This window comes from Mollisia scopiformis (genome assembly GCF_001500285.1).
Source record: "Mollisia scopiformis unplaced genomic scaffold LY89scaffold_27, whole genome shotgun sequence".
Classification (NCBI taxonomy): Eukaryota; Fungi; Ascomycota; class Leotiomycetes; order Helotiales; family Mollisiaceae; genus Mollisia; species Mollisia scopiformis.
The window spans coordinates 314,014-331,527 of record NW_017263607.1 but is presented as its reverse complement, the minus strand read 5'-3'; the positions used below and the strand labels follow the sequence as shown (position 1 = coordinate 331,527).

At 47.9% G+C, this 17,514-nt stretch overlaps 5 protein-coding genes across 5 annotated transcripts in view; 1 reads left to right on the top strand and 4 right to left on the bottom strand.

Annotated features, from left to right (window-relative positions):
* Positions 1–447: 447 nt before the first annotated feature.
* Positions 448–2,714, bottom strand: LY89DRAFT_787660 (amidase signature enzyme). Its single transcript, XM_018223090.1, has 10 exons — positions 2,628–2,714; positions 2,214–2,578; positions 1,742–2,160; positions 1,623–1,688; positions 1,442–1,518; positions 1,202–1,393; positions 871–1,154; positions 747–826; positions 600–680; positions 448–552 (listed from the first exon to the last, which is right to left on the bottom strand). The coding sequence occupies exons 1-10, from the start codon at positions 2,697–2,699 to the stop codon at positions 461–463; spliced, it is 1,728 nt and encodes a 575-aa protein (XP_018064332.1). The 5' UTR covers positions 2,700–2,714; the 3' UTR covers positions 448–460.
* A 1,925-nt stretch (positions 2,715–4,639) lies between these two features.
* LY89DRAFT_787659 (uncharacterized protein) lies at positions 4,640–5,301 on the top strand (the record flags this gene model as incomplete). Its single annotated transcript, XM_018223089.1, has 3 exons — positions 4,640–4,843; positions 4,893–5,091; positions 5,161–5,301. The coding sequence occupies 3 exons, from the start codon at positions 4,640–4,642 to the stop codon at positions 5,262–5,264; spliced, it is 507 nt and encodes a 168-aa protein (XP_018064331.1). The 3' UTR covers positions 5,265–5,301.
* Positions 5,302–12,667: 7,366 nt separating this feature from the next.
* On the bottom strand, positions 12,668–13,644 carry LY89DRAFT_760760 (uncharacterized protein; the record flags this gene model as incomplete). Its single annotated transcript, XM_018221517.1, has 4 exons — positions 12,668–12,909; positions 12,964–13,147; positions 13,205–13,492; positions 13,555–13,644. 4 exons carry the CDS (start codon positions 13,642–13,644, stop codon positions 12,668–12,670), a joined length of 804 nt encoding a protein of 267 aa, XP_018064330.1.
* A 316-nt stretch (positions 13,645–13,960) lies between these two features.
* Positions 13,961–16,356, bottom strand: LY89DRAFT_267533 (uncharacterized protein). The gene is made up of 3 exons (XM_018206327.1): positions 16,191–16,356; positions 14,434–16,129; positions 13,961–14,351 (listed from the first exon to the last, which is right to left on the bottom strand). Exons 2-3 carry the CDS (start codon positions 16,040–16,042, stop codon positions 14,251–14,253), a joined length of 1,710 nt encoding a protein of 569 aa, XP_018064329.1. The 5' UTR covers positions 16,043–16,129; positions 16,191–16,356; the 3' UTR covers positions 13,961–14,250.
* A 477-nt stretch (positions 16,357–16,833) lies between these two features.
* The window catches only part of LY89DRAFT_596933 (uncharacterized protein), a gene marked incomplete at both ends in the record, with an annotated part of 2,296 nt that continues 1,615 nt past the window's right edge, over positions 16,834–17,514 (bottom strand). Inside the window, one exon of the mRNA XM_018209953.1 lies at positions 16,834–17,055. Within this exon, the coding sequence (XP_018064328.1) occupies positions 16,834–17,055 (222 nt within the window). The remainder of the gene's footprint in view (positions 17,056–17,514) is intronic.

Here is a 17,514-nt window from a genome sequence, read left to right as displayed (position 1 = left end):
GAGATGCAGCAAGCAGAATTGGTTATGACTTACTTATCTTACCCAGCATCTCCGATGATTATTTCAATATGAGCTGGGTGTCGAAAGGTGCGAGACGTGCAGATGAGGCTGTTCATCTATCTCGTGGGATTGAGCAACGAGATTTATTGCATGCATTAGAGGTCATTGCTATTGTTTTCTTCATGCACGTGAAATCAAAAATGGCGATGCAAATGCAGGCCCCCAACGCTGTCCAAGAGCTAAGACGGCCACAAGCTCTAAGGACCAGTAATGAAAATAGAGGGGCGTCACAACACGCAGATATGATAACAAAGAGCAAGTTGTAGAGACCAAGTCAAGCTATTTATTAGATTCAGAGCACACGACTACCTCAAACGGTGTCGGACATGATACTCCGCAATTTATGCTTTATCATGCATGCATACTTGTCCAGTGAGGCCCATCAATCCACCTTGGCGCCTTAAAGACACGTACTTCCAGTCAAGACCTTTGTAGGCAGTTCCTGCTCGACTAGCAACTCATGAATCATTTTGGCAAGCGCATTGTCAGATCCTAGACCTATCAGTGTAAAGACATGATGGGGTATGAATAGGACTTACCTGGATACCCAACAAATGATCCAACCGCCGGGAGGCTTTCGGATCGCTTTGTCACCCTCGAATTATAAGCTATTTGACCAACTAATGAGAGTGAAGTATTAGTCCGAAACACAATCCATTCATAAGTTGGGCAAGGAAGTTACGTACTTGGGAGTATTAGCTCTGGACAGCCCGAGAGTATCGATATGAAATTTCTGTGCCAACCAGACCCCCCGACCCACGGCCCACTAAGAGATGTCAGAGTTGATCGGACCGAGGTTTTGAGGCTTACTCTTTATATTCATCGCGATATACAGGCTCGGACTCTGAGATCGGAAGGACAATCACTGTACCGGAGTCTGAGATGATCTCCGACAAAAACCAAGATCTGAAAACTTCTTTGCGCACAAGAGCTGCATCCTGTTCCTCTTTGGTTACCTGAGATGCTCCAGCCCATTTTGCTTCGATTGCAGGGTTAGAATAAGGGCGTCTTCCAAATTGCGAATGGTAGTCGCGCCTGAACTTCTCTGTGTTGTTCCATAAGTCGAAGCTTTTGACGGTTTTCATGATTGTTCCCTTTCAAATGTGTTAGAAGACTTCGTGGTATCATGCAGCGTACCTACATTCTTTCCTACGTAATCCGCCATTGACTCGCCTGTGTCACTTGGATTTTTCCCCTTCCAAATGTCATCCAGTCGTATACTGACACTCTTGATCTTCAAGTGAGCCTCCACGTGAGACACAAAGCCTTCAATCACTTCCTGTGCTTTTTCGTTCTGGTAGTCGAATTCAGGGAGACGAATCAGTCGTGTGGGCTGACAAACATCGAGTCAGCAAGGAACGTAAAGCCATAGGAAGTATACCTTTGTTGGAGCTGTTGTCTTCGGATACAAGACATCGCAGACAGTCTCAAAAATGACTGCATCACGAGTCATAAATCCTATAGTATCAAGAGCGCCGTAACAAATTAAATCTTGCAGCGTTGAAGCTTTCAGGGTGGGGCCTCTGACCATGCCAATGGAAATATCCCTTTCAAAGACAAACTTCCGAAGGTTGGACGAATGCCGAAAAGGCCGTGCATCGATGCCGGATCGCGAATGCTTCCGCCAGCTGCTCAAAATGGTCAAAGGGAAATTTTGACATGGAAGGCGAGACAAACTCACTATCTGTTCCAATACTAACATCGAGCCAGTCATACGCTGCTAGGGACGCACCGGCCCCGCTGCTGCTCCCTTCTGGGATCAAATATCCATCTCCACGGGGATTGAAGGGACAGTGATAATCCACCCAGTCTCCCGTAGGGTTTTCGACGTCGGCAAACTGAGACAACATAGTTTTACCAACGATCACAGCGCCTAAATCAATCAAATACTGCACCGCCGGGGCAGTGTCAGCAACCTCTGGATAGAGAGTGTTCCATGCTCGGGAAGATAGCGATGTCTTGATTCCGCGCAAGTTCATGTTGTCCTTGATGGAGAATCTCAGACCGTTAAGAGGTTTTGAAGCTGATTTGGGATAGTATAAGCGTGAAGGCACGGCGACCTCAAGAGAAGGGCCAGCTCCTCCGTGGAGCGGTTGGTACCTTGCAGATAGTTAGACCACAATTCGGATCGAGAGAGATTGGGAAGGAAGTACTTGTTATGACCCGCCGGAAGTGTTGCAACGAAGAATGCCCCTTGTAAGTCCGGGAATAGCTTCCACACTGCATAGCATTGCCCAGAAATGATGTAGCAAGGCCCTTCACCTTGCTCGCCAGTTGTCGTTTCGAATGACAGTTTCGCACCCCATTCGGACAATAGACTGGCGACACTATCATCAACCTTCTGGGTTTGAGCACCGACGACGATCACTGTGCGCAGAAAAGCTTCATGGAAAACATCATCCGTCTCCTTGAAGCGCGCCACGGTTTGTGATAGAAACCCGGATGTCAACCGTCCTTCATGTAGCCTGATGACTGTCGCGGGGCCGCCAAAGAGCTGGTTCGAGCATGGAGAAATGACCTTGGGATTATCAGAGCGGAACGGCTGTGTGGACGATTGATCACGGTACCTGAAAGGAAGGCGACACCACGAAGCGCTCGCTCCCAATCTTCACCTCGGCCTTCCAGTGCAGTTCCTTCATGATGATGATGATGATGATGGCGCGAGGTGGAGTTTGATATTCGAGAAACCCGACAGCCTTGTAGGCCGATAAAGGTAAACAAGCGAGTAACCTACGTGCAGCAGGCTGAGTGAGCGCACTACCAGAGCTAGAAGAACACATCGGGCCAACACGGAGAAGGGCACACACACCAGATTCTATACCCTCCATTCGGCAACAGGCAGGAATCGATGGACCAGATACCTCGTCACCGCTGCTTCAAGAGCTCCCAATATCACATTGCGTAGACGGGCACTTCACAAGTCGACGAGACGGCTCTTTGAACGACAACCCTCTTGGGGATCTGGATGCGGGGTCGATAGCAGCGATTCAAACCACCAATACTATCCTTCGGAACGTATCCGGATGGCTCCCTGCTGGAGGTGTTGGTGGTGACGGCAATGGTCACCCTTTTGCTCACGCTCCCCTTGAGACTTCACGGCGAGAAGTTCACCCCAACACTCCTGTGCCATCCTTGCCCTACTACCCCCCGGCGATGATTCAATGTAATACAGCATTGGATTGGAATCTGCCCCCAATCTCCCCTGATCATATGGGAATCGGCGATTTGTATGCTTCACAATCAATCCCAGACTGCCTGATGAGCACAGACTTGACATTTCGCAATAATGCCCATCATCAACCTCATGTGAGCTCTATCAACTCGGCACTGGGATACTTGCAAGGTCCTCAGAAGATGTGGTCTACAGGCGAAGTTGTGGCCTCCTCCGCAGCTCCCGCAATATGCCCTTCAAATCTAGAGAAAGTCATTTGTTCTAGTCGGTGTCGCCAGCGACTTTGTCCTTAGAATCTCGGACAATATCAAGCATGAGTGACACAATAGACGACCAATCCGCTGTGGTGCTAGCAAGCAAGCCAGTCACACCATTGCCCATAGAAACTCTCAAAGCGCTCGTGAAGCCTCGAAAGAGAGGCCCGAAAGGGGCAAAGCCAGCAGATACCAGTCCAACCAGAGTGAAGAAGAAACGAGGAGCGGTTACTTGCATGAACGAAAAATTGCAGACCAGTAGAACGAGGCAAATGAGTTCTTGCATACGATGCTCAATACAGAAAATCAGGGTTGGTATCCATGTAGCAGAAGTCGAGGCAGAGAGCTTACCTCTCACAGTGCATCATAAATCCAACGGATCCTTTTGGCGATTGTATCAACTGCATGATATCATCACCAAAATTCAGCACCAAAATTGGCTGTCTGCGTTGGGCTGTTTCCGACGTGGCTCCTTTTCGTGCGTGTAAGTACCCTCCGCCTGTGGTTTCCTGAAAATTTTGGCGAAAAGGCCAACACAGCTTGTAGCAGCCGCAGAGCAATTTCTTTCTACCTGACGATGGGTCGGAAAAAAGCTGCATGAAATAGAAAAACAGGAACATCCTGAGCTCAGACATGTTATGATCACGCAGGACAATGGACGCAACAGTCGTGCTATGGCTAAGGTCTATGTCAAGGAATATGCGACCCAAGAAGGAGATGTTCTAGACTACAAGTGGTGGGAGAATGGAGTTTAGAAAGTCTTACATATGCCACCATTTGTGCTCATGGACGTCGAGTCGACTGCTCGGAACATGTGGCACTATATTGATATATTTGGGAGAGATTAGGTTGAGTACCTAGTCGACGAGTCGAACAAAATCCTATGGAAGACTTTTGAAATCGCTTTTCGAGCAGCAGAAACCGGAAGTGTACGTCTCAGCAGACTTCCAATTCACCTCATTCTTCATTCAAAGCCGACGATACTTGCCAGGGAGATCAAAGAACGATCATTCTTGACACCCTCCGCCTTTGGGTTGGCTGCCGGCTCATTGAAACACCTTGGAGGATATGTGGTCATGACACACTCGGCATGTATCCTGACGTCGAAAATAAGTCAAGCCCATATTTCGATCGAGTTCCAGTTACCCCAATCATGGACTGCCAACTGGATCAGGTTATAATACACCAGATTCTTTTGTCCCTACGGTCGACAGTCTTGCGGAGACTCACTGCGCTATTCAAGAAGAACGTAATCAGCAATTGGTTCACCATACACCTCTGTACTTTCATTCTACTGAACAATTATGAGCTGGCAACATCCCACGATCGGAGTTTCGCTATCAGGCACAATCTGAGTGTGAGTACCAGTTGTCAGCTCAACTTTTCTCTGGCTTATGACCAAACAGGCTTACTACTCCAACTATCCCCTCCTGGAAGGTTTTCACGCAGGAGCTAAGACTTTGCTTGCTTATTTTCACTTTATATGCAAAGGATCACAACCATTTGCGTTGAACTGGTCCCTGGAAGAAGACGTTGGGTTTGCCCGATTCGACCAGGAACAAGTCGAGTTTATGCAGTTTATTTCGGATGAAGTGAGGAAAAGTGGTAGGTTCCTGCTCTCATGCACACCCCGATTTTGTCTTGAGGCTTCATCGCTGACTTGGTATTGTACAGGCGAAACCTTCAAGCAATTGAAGAACAGCAAACAATACGAAAAAAACCTTTACCTGGTTTCTCAAATGTATGAGCCTGAGTGGACAACCAGCAACACGTTGTAGAGAGAACCTATTTGATGTCTATTTTTGGCACTCCGGTGATCTGACATAGCGTATCCTCGGTATCAAACTTGTTGAACACTGTGTTCGTGTGTAATCATTATCCTTCCCCAACGTTGCATTTCCAACTGTGTAGTGACTCGTGGATATTTATCAATATTCTCTTCGGCGTTAAGTTAGAAGAGACTGCAGTTTCTTTTTTATCTCAATGAAGTTATAGCTGTAGCAACACAATTTTGGGCAGACAGCCTGGAGACAGGGGAAGATTCCATGTTGGAAGAGAGCATGTTATGCACGTGATACAAGACACGTGAGATGGCCTCATCGCACCCGCAAGGGGGAGAGGAGTTCCACTTTGGTTAGAATTAAGTTCTTACCCTTAACTAGTCTTTCTTCTAGTTCTCCGTTCAATTAGAGACGTCATAATCCCTGAACGAGGATTTTCCAAGTCCAAAAATGTCCAGGCACGCTAAAAAGCTGCCATCAGTTCAGAAAGTATTTGAAAATAGTGTTATAACGCAAGATTCCTGCAAGAACCTTCACATGCGAGTCCGTTCGAATACTTACCCTGCTCAAAAAGAGTGCTGACGGCACTCAAAAGAAGGCCCAAGCATGAAGGAAGGCAAGCTACACCGGTCCACCGCCAAGCAATCAAAGCTGCACCCTTTAAAGCGTGACAGCCATCCAACAAGAAGAAAAAAGTAATGGAGCTTCTCCAGTCCTGAAAACATTTCACGATTAGACGGGTGCGTCGCCCCTTTCCTCATTGCAGTCCTACCGGTCCTAGGCACAACTATCTCGGCCCACGAGCGTCACAAGGTTGATTCAAGGCCACGTGACCAGTTTCTTTTTTACCCTGGACCGGTGGGAGGAATTCAGTCAGGTCGATATAGGGGTCTTCGCCAGTGACAGACGTTGGGTTGGCGGTTATTGGGCTCTCTTTGAGTGAAGTTTATCAATCTGAGGCGGAAGTTGAATCCTTCAATGGTATTGTTAGGTATCTCTCATCCATGTATACAATGATGGACCGGTCAAGCTGGAATTGAACAAAGGTATAAAGAATCCTGGCCGTCACATTGCCACAGTGAGTCTGTTCACTTGTTTATACACACTCTATCAAGCAAATACAACTTCATTCCAACAACTTCCCCAACAACAAGTGAGCTTCCAGAGCTGCATATCCAGGATTGAAAACTGCTGACAAAGATGCACTTCAAGAACCTACCCTACCCTACCCTACCTCAAGCTCGAGCTCGATCCCCACCAATGCCGAGCCATCAAGCAACTGTCTGCAACGATAAAGGGCTGTCGAACTGCAACAATTAGAGTGACAGCAATTCAAGCGAGAAAGACTGAGAGAAGGATGTCCAGGAGCTCGACTCACTACATGCTATTCAAAACAGTGTTCGTAAACCTCGCTCATACACAAGGTTGCTCGCAGCAAATGGTAAGTCAACCCCGATTACAACTATTCCCCGTGCTCAAAAGTTTGTGCTCCTCTAATCCTTGAAGTTGTTCTAGGGTCCTTCGAGGCCGGCTTTGGATACAATATGTCCAAGGACCAGCGACCGACAGATACTTGGTCGCTTTATGTCAATGAGAGCACTTGAGTATCGGGGTAAATGGGGCTCGACTGGCTGGAAGAATTGATATGAATGAACGATGAGGCTTAATGTTTTGTTATGATGTGTGATCGTCTGACTAGAAGGATTTATCTGGATGAACAATGAGGACTGATCTAATGTTTGATGTGGCGTATGGATGTTCTCGCGCGTTGTACTACAAGGATTTTAGATTGATAATCAAATATGACTTCCTCCATCACGATGTCATGGACCATGTGTCTAGGAATGTTGGACGTGGCTTTACATTTTCTCTTTGATACAGCATTTTTACTTGTCAAAGATCAACACACGCAACATAGGTCCAAGCCTCGACATCAAGATTTGCAAACCAGTACTACTCATGCTAACAGATCCCTTACGCCCCATCAAAAGACCACTTACCCATATCAAACTCTCCCACCCACCACAAACACCTCCGCATCAACTCCACCTTTCCCGTCAACACAAACTCAGGCAAGCCTCCATCCCCACCATCCCATCTGCTCGTTCTCTTGATCATTCTCACATCGCACTTCAACAGATCCCATATTTCCCACTATTCGGGATCGGACACTATATACACCTTCTCTAAGGATCCGATCCCTATAGCCTTGGCAAACGATTGCATCTCCGGATCAACGAACGTGAAAGGAATGGCACTAGGAGGACATGATCTGAGGTGAGGGACCCAGGACGATGCGCGATCAGATGGGCGTTTGAATAAAGGAGTGCGGTATACTTGGTGATGAGTGATGCAATAGGGGAAAGGGACGTGAAAGGGCTGCCATCTGGGGAAAAGGCAGGGATGGACGGCAACAAATATTTATCTGACAACAAACTTTCGGAAACAGAGCTGGAACTACTGTCGTGCGGCCTTTCATCGAGAAAACGAGAGCGTATAATGAAACAGAAAGTAATTTATTGATTCGACACAATCTTTCTTTTGATTCTTTGCCTGCTCGAAGACGAATCATGGAGACTACTGTACCATCATCAAAGGCAACGACAGCACGCTCATCGTCGGAGCCTCGTCATTCGCCGTTGCACGACTTCACAACTTTTGACCGTCATGGAGACACTGTTCTCTCTACACTACTCTCTGCATATTCATATTATTCTGCTGGCCTTCTTTCATACACATTCCTCTCTTGATCCACGAGTCAACACATCACCTTACGCCCTCTCGGCACCCCACTAGAAATCTCTCGGCTCAACTTGCTTCCCCAAACTATCCCTCCTCAACCTCGGAAACAAACTAAAAGTAGTCTGAATTCCACCCGGACTCTGATCCTCGTACCTCCCTCCAGCAGTCGAAGCATTTCTTTTCACAGTACTATTATCCATCTCAAACACCGGCGTTCCTCTCTCCTCATCCGTGTACCGTCCCATCATCGCTTGAGGCAACGGACTGATAGGTGGAACTTCCTCCGCTCCGTTCCCGAAAGGAAGTTGAACCTGATAAGACGAATCTTTGAAGGTGTTCAAGCTGCTAAGATGTCCGCCACTTCTACTCTGCCCAATATTCTGGTCATATCTTGAAGTTGATCCAGCAGCTGTAGTCTCTTGGCCCAAACCATTGTTGCTGTTACTGGTGCTGTTTAATCCCCAGAAGCTGCTGAATTCGTTGTTCCCAGAGCGTTGGGACATGCTCCTCGATATTGATAGCGGCAGCGAGGCATCTAACTTAGCGTCAAGTGAAGTCAACAGAGGTGATTGAGGAGGTGTATCTGCTTTCTTCCCGAGACGACGTTGTCTGAGGACTCGACGGATAACAAAAACAATTGCTACAAAAAGCACAATAGATCCAACTGTTCCATATATTAGTGATGCTCCACTTTAAGAGGGACAATACTTACTCGCAATACCAATAGCACCAGCTGCCACGGTCGTTTTACTAGCCGTCACCGTCGTCGCTGTAGTCGAGATTCCATTTCCATTTGAGCTTCCACTATTTGATCCTCCATCTACACCACCAGTACCAGAACCTGATCCGCCACCAGGGGCATTCGAGCCCGTTCCCGAACCACTGTTTCCACCACTGACTCCTGCACCGACGGTTGGTAACGAATCCGCAGCGGCAGTGAATGAAGTCACAAGCGTGGATTTTCCAGACGTGAGAGTTGTCATCACCACGACGGAAGATTCGGCTGAGCTTGAGATCTTGGTTGCAACTGACTTGGACGCAGAGTCGGAAGCAGTCGCCTTAGTTCCATCAGTTGCGGTTGCTTTTGGATCGGCAGTGGATGTTGGAGGAGGTCCAGATACAGATGAACTTGGGGTTGGTGGGGTAGCTTTCGGTGCCGCTGAGTCGGTAGAGGCGACGACGAGAGGCGGAATGACAGCCGATGTAGATAGGACACCTTGAGAGTGGCTGGATATGGATGCTACACTAGTTGCGGATGCAAGAGAGCTATCGATGGCTGTTGTTTGCCCGGCGTCCGTCGATAAGGCAAGGGTTGAGGTCGCAGAAGCGAAACTCGAGTCTGTTGATACTCCAGCTGCCAGTGCGGTGTCTGTAGAAACATCCGAAGACGAGAAGGAGCTACTGGCTGCAGCGGCTGATATCACCGAAGAGCTTGAGTCCGTGAAAACCGAGCTTGAGGCAGCAGCAGCTGACAATGTGTCGGATGTGAAGACTGAGCTTGAGGAGGCAGCAGCAGCAGATACAATGGAGTCGGTAGATGCAGCCAAAGTCGTACTTGCGGCAGCTGATAACAAGGAGCTCGTAAGGGCATCAAAACTTGAGATTGGCACAGAGCTTGCAGCTGCCAGCAGAGGGATTGACGATGTGATGGAAGCGAGATCCGAACTTGTGGCTAAAACATCGACAGTGGACGACGGGAACGAGGACGAAATTGCAACAGAGCTGTCTGGGACTATAGTCGTTGCTGCAGCCGAAGACGCCTGTCATCATTAGTGAAACGGAACTCAAGTTCTAGGACAAAAACGTACAGGAATATCAACTGCTACACTAGAGCTCGTGCCAGCAGCAGGAAGTTCTGAGGTAGTAGCCGCTGGGAGATCGGACACAACGGATGTACTTATCGCAACAGGTACCGAGCTTTCTGGGATTGATGAGGACTGGGCAACAGCTGTCGTAGGGACTGGACTGGCAATTTGTACCGGTTGTGTCGAACTCGGTATTGGAGTCTCTACAGCAGGAGCAGAGCTTACTGGAAGAGGTGTCGATTGTGCCACAAGGGTAGTCTCTGGAAGAGGTGTGGTTTCTGGAGTGGATGTCTGTGCAACAGGTGTTGTCTTCGCGACAGGAGTCACTTCTGGAAGAGGTGTAGATTCTGCGGGAGAGGGAATTGTCGTCTTTTCGATCGTTGGGCTTGGGGTGGCGACGGCTGTCTTTGCGGGTGGGGTGGATATAGGAGCTGGTGTTTCGTTGACAATCGATGAAGCCGCATCTCCTCCGCTGCCATTCTCTATTCCATTGCTGTTTTCTGCCCTAGTATTATTTGCTCCTGTATCGCTTGACGTAGAACCATTATCTTCTCCCGTGTTGGCTGTCCCTGTGCTACTCGATCCAGTATCGCTCGATCCTGTGCCATCTTCTGTTCCGGTTGTTGAAGAACCATCGCCCTCTCCGGTATTGTCTGAAGTACTGCTCGATCCAGCACCATCTGCCTCCCCACCATCCTCTTGCCCACCACCATCTTCTTCCCCGCTTCCATCTTCTTGTCCACTGCCGTCCTCTTCGCTTTGGCGGATTTCCAATCCCGCTGTGCCAGAAATCCCACTCACTACACCACCCACACTGCGACGGAACATACTACTAATTCTCATAATGACTAGACTGTACAAAAGAAATTAGAAAGGAGATCCAGCTCAATAGAAACGAAAGAGAAAGTAAAGGCCCTGCCCGAGAAAGCAAGGTGAAAGAACGTAAGAATTACAAAAGCATCGATGAAGAAGGAACAAGATTCGAAAACAGGAAAGGACCCAGAGAATAAGGTAGACGACTCACGATGCCAAAGTCCATTAAGCTTCGTGCCCCATGAAACCTGTCACTTGCAAGGCATGGATCCACCTACGTGATCGTCCTCCTTGTCATGGGGAAGACAGCGCCCTTGACCAACTTGGGGCGAGGCGAATGCCCACTTGGGAAGCTATGACTGTGTTCTCGGAACGGGCCACGCTGTTGTCGAGAACGCATCTAATCAATCGACTCGATGGCAGGTGGTCAAGCTATGTTGAGAATGTCCTGAAACCGTAGGCCGCGTTTGGGATTGTGAGACAAGGCCATGCTAGGTTCGGCTTGGCTCGCTTAAACTCGCTAAGCGCTCTGAGACTCAGGGGGTGTCCGTGCTATTTTATGCCGGCGTTCCGACTGAGCGACCGCCTGGATGTGATCTCTTGGCTTCGTCTGAACATTAGATATGCTTATTGTTCGGATCTTGAGATCAAATAATTGTGGGTTACGCGTGATGGAAGAAATCGAGCTGAGAATGAAAATAGTCAAAGTTTACGGTAATGTGGAACATGCTTTGAGGATTACATAAACATCTAGTGATGGGCCGTTGGATGACGACTTGGCTGCGGTGCAGAAGAAAACATGTTGGTGAGCCGGTTCAGCTTATGCATGTTATGCGCTCCGGGTATCTCGACCTGCCGGTGAACTGGTCTCGTCCGCACGGGTGAGCCAGATATGAAGCTCGTGATTCAGGATTTTCGTCGATCCAGTTCCAACACGAGGCGCAGGTCGTCGATGCCACTGGTTGATAATTTCCGCCATCATAGCATATATGATATTGCTTGTCGTCGTTTGCCAAGAGATACATCAATTTCTGCAGTTTTTCGTTGCATTTATTTGGACGTCGCACCACAAGAAAAGCCCTTGAAGGTATTTCTGCCGCCTGACTGCTGAGTCCTGATGATTTGTATCTAGTCGAGAACGTGTTAACTCGATCTGATTTGAATACTGTTCTGCTCATCTCTTTCCAGGACCCTTCGTTCGCCGAAGTCAAGAGGCATGAACGTTGTTTGGATAGTCGTCGAATCTGGTAGTCGTGCTGTTTTTAGCGAAATGTGCAGGTGGGTGAAGGCTGTCGAAGTATCGGACAAAGAAAGTATAACTCTACTTCCCATCTTGACTGGACTTTCTTTTCTCTCTATGTGGCTGAGATGTTTCGTTTCGACAGCATGACTACATCCAAGCACAAACTCAGCCACAGGTTGCGGAGAAGGCTTTGCGCCACGGAGGCTTCGGAACGATAATAGAATTTCCCGCAGACTCTCAAACTGTGTATTTCTTATCTCGAGTGGCTCGAAAGAGAATTCTGGGATGTTCCAGTACCTTTGGCACAATTACAGGTAGTGCTCGAACAAATCCGGATAAGATATTCTGATATTGAATTAAGGCACGTGACCGCTGTCACGTTCTCAGGGAAAGATACCCTACTGGGAATTCTGAGAGCAGGGACTTCAATTACCCGTGATGCTTGAGTCCCTCAATGCTAGCATCTGACAGGTTACTTTTGACGGAGAAGCGCGCCTTGTTTTATTTATTTCCACGTGATCAGGCCATTAGCGTAGGTTCAAACTCTTGAGCTATTGAACCACACTGAATGTCTACAACTGGAAAGTCTGCAATTCGTGGCATCCTTATGATTTCATATGTGGTATTATAGTCCGCCTTGCCGTCTTTAGACAACTTGAATCATCTCACCACCAACTCAAGTCAACCACTTGATCCCTCCGTGATTCCTTCCTTCTCTACTCTTTCTATCCACAAGACAAACATTCCAAAAGAGCGATTACAAGATCCCGAACATTCACCAACGATACTTGACAAGTCTAACTCCTACGTCGCGCATGCGAAGTTGCAGAAGGAAGAGCTTTCAAAGTCTCAACCCCAGTACAAGCAGCACCAGCAGACTTCGTCGTTCCACCTGCATAGACCGTTGGACCCGGCACCACGTACGTACCGACCGCCGCATGGATGTTGATTTTGATACCAGAATCTCCTGCTTTGTATGCACCTGGAAGCTGGACCAAAGCCGGAGAAGCTGAACCGCCTCCCGTGACGCTGATTTGATCTGGAGAGATAGTCGTCAGCATAGGTTTTGTTCATTGGAAGAGGATTGACATACAGCAAGTGACGTAAAACTGAGCTCCTCCAGTCGAACTAGCAGTATGCAGCGCAATAACCTCAGCGCGGAGAAGATAGTCTCCTGCTGGGATGTCTGATGGGATCACCACGTTCATCCTGCCGCAGCACTTGTTCAAATCTTTGGTGCCCCAATTATCGTCATCTCCCACCTTCGCAGTCGTCGTCTATTCAATACATCAGCTCACCAATCATTTTTTTTCTCAGAAGTCATTCCCTCATACCGCAGACCACGAATCCTGAAAGATCTTGAACCACCCAGCCGAGCCATCTGCCTTGGTAGCATCCGCGACCTTGGACAGGTACACCATAACGGGACCATAATGCGCACCACCGATGGCCTCGTTCGCACAACTTCGATCACCGGGCTGCTGATGCATTTCCACCGTGACGGTCTGACCTGCTACCACGGCACACTTGCCTGCCACGCCAGGACGCGAGTTGCATCGAATAGCTGAACCTGATACATCGGTTATGGGCGAGTTCGAGGTAGGTACTCGCGCACAGGTTGACTGGTAAACAGAATGTTAGTCAAGAAATCGATGATTTTGGAGCGGTGACTTATCTGATCCACTCCATTGACCCAGAGTTGTTGGAATATGGCATGGCCTGCAACTTGTTGGGCTGCAAGTGCTATAACAGCAGATAAAATTGAGGATCTCATCTCAGCAACTGGAAAAGAGGAATATCGCAAAATTCTGGTACTTGGCGCTGGCAATGGGGAAAGTGGCAGATTGCCAATATTTAGTTGCTATTATCTACCGCATGGTCTTGACTGCCGAGAATCTCACACTCTGGAAGCTACATTATAGATTTGTCCATCTCTATCACCGGACCGCAAATCTAAAATATAATATGGATGAGTTCGAGATGTCATGTGGAGCCACAGCGAAACCAAACAAATTGTCAGGGGTATATCACTGCCGGCGTAGAAATTGGTCATAAACGGTTGCAGATATGAATAATGCATGCATTGACTAACTTCCTCAGGTTCTTGTGCCACGGTAAAATATGGGGAAGTTGGGGAAATTAGCCACGCCGGCATAAGTTAGAGCTCATGGGTAATATTGAGCGCTGTCATGTGATCAAGAGGCTCCCGTTTTTAACAGCCTGAATGGAACCTTATTGCTACTTATCGCCATGTAGAAGATGTGTACAGACAGATCTCGCGTGATTGGGATTGGAGGTGGCCGTCTCGACGGACATTGGGTCTGACCAAAGATTCATGAAAGATTCATGACTGATGAATTATCGAGGGTATCTAATTGCTCTAGAAAGGCCTGACGAGTGATCTTCCGGTTGGAGATAATTGGAAGAGACTGGGAGATTTATCTGCTGCGCAGTCCTCCCATTTTTCGCCAAAGTTGCCTCCTACATACCCGAGTTCAGCACAACTCTTTCAAAAATGTAAGAAAGAGCCGTCACGGTTCCAACTTGTCGGGTAGCACTATACCTGAGTAGAATGGCATTGACCCAAGTGGCGTTCCCCACGTTATTGTCGTTTCTCTCTTCCTCAGCTCCATCGAGCTCCCCTGTTCCTTCAGTTGGTAACACCAAATCTTCGCCTCTTTCTTCGGCAGGTTGAACTCGGCGCCTATCTTCCTGGCCCTGGACTCTTCTGGAATGAATCCATTCACCATGCCTTCCTCCTCCACCTCCATGATCCACGCGCAAATCTTGGCTGCCATAACACTATCCCAGAATGCCTCTCTCCGAGGCTTCTCCCCAAGAAGCTTAATAGCTTCTCGTCTAACTTCCGGATCCCGACATTTCTTCGCGACGAGATCAAGCACAACAATAGTATGTGCGCTGAGAACGAACTTAGAAGACTCATTTGCAAGCAAGCCTTTGCAGAGAGCTAGCATCTCCACGAAGTCGTTGTGGAAGTAGTCGTAGAAGACTTCATCTTTCTGAAATACAGATTCGAACAGCAACTGCAGGACAAGATAATGTGCTCGTAGGACGGACATTATAAAGAAGGTGCTCGCACCTTCAGGTGTGAGGGAATGTTTGAACAGGGGATCAAAAGCTTGACCCCAACGATACCAAGCTTTTCTTTGAGTCTCGAAGTCATCGAGAACAGCGGGAGTCGCGCTTGCTGATACTCTCTCCCAGACGCTGATGTGAGGAGCCGTTTTGTCATCATATGCATTCGCAAAGTGAACAGTGCGACGATGTAAGAGGTTGCCATACATACGCGCTTCGTCAATACCACTAAATGCTTCCGGCATGTTTGCAATGGCTTCGATTCCCTCATCTTTTAGCCTGAGATGCTCTTCTCGTGAGAAATCTCTCGCTGCATTTTGGGAAATGACTTCGAGATCAAGCCGTTCGAACAAGTGCAGGAGCTCATCTTCGACCATGTTCGGTGCTGGAGACTTCAGAGGGTGGTGCCATGGTTTCTGATGCTTTTTCTTCCATTGGTCGAGTAATTTGATGCACGTGCGGACCTGGAACTCCACTGCCTTGGGATCTCCAAGATAGGATTCGAAACATATAATAATTATCGAGGCAAGAAGCTGGGTTCGTAGGTCCTCGGGAGCCATAACCTGCTTCATACCCCTGATGAAGCGTGTGTACTCCTGCAGCGCGAAAAGATAGTTATCCGTGATGCCTTCCTTCGTAGGACCCTCTCGGATTTGCGATAACGCTTCTTTTGAGGTAAGATCAAGAGCACCCAATGCTATCAATCCTTTCCGAATGGGCCAAACGGCTTCCGAAGCCATCAAGAAGGACCGGGGCCATATTTCTGGATCAAAGCAACGGCTTAGAGAGTGAGCTATCTGTACATGGAAACAATTGAAATAGCGAGCTTCGTTTTCGTTCTCGAATCGCGGAGATCCGGGTTGTCTATAGACATTGACCGGATTTCGAATCTTTGCGCGAGTGGATGCTTTTGTCTCTGTTCGGGCCATTGGAACAAGAGGACGAAGATCCTTGGGCCGCGGTTTTTTCGACGAAACAACTATATCGTACCCATCGCAGTGAACTCCGAATGTCTGACATCGTTTGCACCTGATGATCGAGCGATCAGTTCCCAGACGTTGAGCGAATGTGTACATTTGACTCGCCAAAAGGGGAGGATGACAAGTAGTTTCCTAGTTGCCACTCACGTTGGTCTGCTTTCGTCACATTTGACTCTTCGAGTTCTGTTGAAGATTAGTTTAGGTACTCCTATATTGCAGCTCGAAAAAGGTGAGGTTTCCTTACTTGCACGTGCGGCATCCAGTCTTGGCCTTGCTATGAGGAGCACGTATTCCATCTCCTTGTCGCTTCTTGTTCGTAGACGACATCCTTGCCTCTTGAGGTCACTTATACAATATCATATCAACTCTTTAATGGTTTTGGACTCGAAGTTGTGCAGAAACGTTGAAATCATAGCTGAAAGGGATCGCTTGCTGACAGGAGGATTGTACGTATATAGACTAGTTGCGGCGCAGTAAGCTCCAGCCCCAGATTATGTAAATGGGTCCAAAGAATCTGCCGGGGCTTTGCCGACGTCTCGAGAGCGAATGATCGTCTTGCGCTCGTAATACCCCTGCTCCTTTGTTTACGTCCTATCGCGTACTCTCGTATCTTCTAGGATTTGAGGGCCAATTATTCTTCTAAAAGATACCAATGAGCTGACATACGTAAGTGTCCGAAGGATCAAGGCACAGTGTACGAAGCCGAGGTATATTTCAGCCTTGTACTCAAAGGTTCCTACACAAACAGGATCACAATTCATACCAAGTAGTTAACGCAGAGTTCCAAAAGACGAAGACCTGTTGAACATTTTGCATCGCTGGTAAATCTTAGATCAAAGGGAACCAGAAAACCCAATCCCACGACAAAGCAAATAGAGCGAGGTTCTTCAATCCCAAGCACAAGCTCTTTCGATCCTTATACCATTCAATTGACTTTTCACAATGCGCCCATCTTTCATGATCAATGCCAAATTCTCATCAATTCGATCCAGGCTTGCGACATCCTCAAGTGGGTCTTCCCTCAGGAATATCAAATCCGCAAAAGCACCCGGAATCAACTCGCTCAGCTTGCCTTCCATACCAACCTGCTTGGCACCATTAATTGTCGCCTGTTTACGAACATGGGGACAAAAGTCCGTGCGTTCAGGGCATCAGAATCATGAATTTTATTAATTAATTAGCTGTAGACCAGCCACATCGCTTAATTAAGTCGTGTACCCAGAAGTCCTGCTGCTCAATAAGCCCATTGATCCATTCCTGAGGAATTTTGTCCCATTCTTCTAATACTGCTACAACCATTTGAACCTCAGTTGTTGGCTGCCTTAGGCGCCTATGGAGAGCTTGTTTTATTCTCCTCTAGCACTTCTCAATAGGATTCATATCAGGGCTAACTGCAGGATGGGGGAATAGAGTAATACCCATAGAAGTACGCCAAGTAGCACAAATATTGCTAGTAGTCTTGTGGCCGTGAGCAGAGTTGCCGTCTTCCATGAACTGAGGGGTCTTCCCAGGCCCCAAAACAGCCGCAAAAGCAGCTAAAAAATCCTGAATATAAGGCTTGAGTACTT

Bases quoted from the DNA above. Each gene is read 5' to 3' on its own strand.
- LY89DRAFT_787660 (XM_018223090.1), bottom strand. From the start codon at position 2,699: ATGAAGGAACTGCACTGGAAGGCCGAGGTGAAGATTGGGAGCGAGCGC. The intron at 1,519-1,622 runs GTTTGTCTTTGA...TTGATACTATAG, and splicing joins CATTCGTCCAACCTTCGGAA to GATTTATGACTCGTGATGCA. The intron at 827-870 runs GTAAGCCTCAAA...GACATCTCTTAG, and splicing joins TATCGCGATGAATATAAAGA to TGGGCCGTGGGTCGGGGGGT.
- LY89DRAFT_267533 (XM_018206327.1), bottom strand. From the start codon at position 16,042: ATGTACACATTCGCTCAACGTCTGGGAACTGATCGCTCGATCATCAGG. The intron at 14,352-14,433 runs GTATAGTGCTAC...TCGGGTATGTAG, and splicing joins GTCAATGCCATTCTACTCAG to GAGGCAACTTTGGCGAAAAA.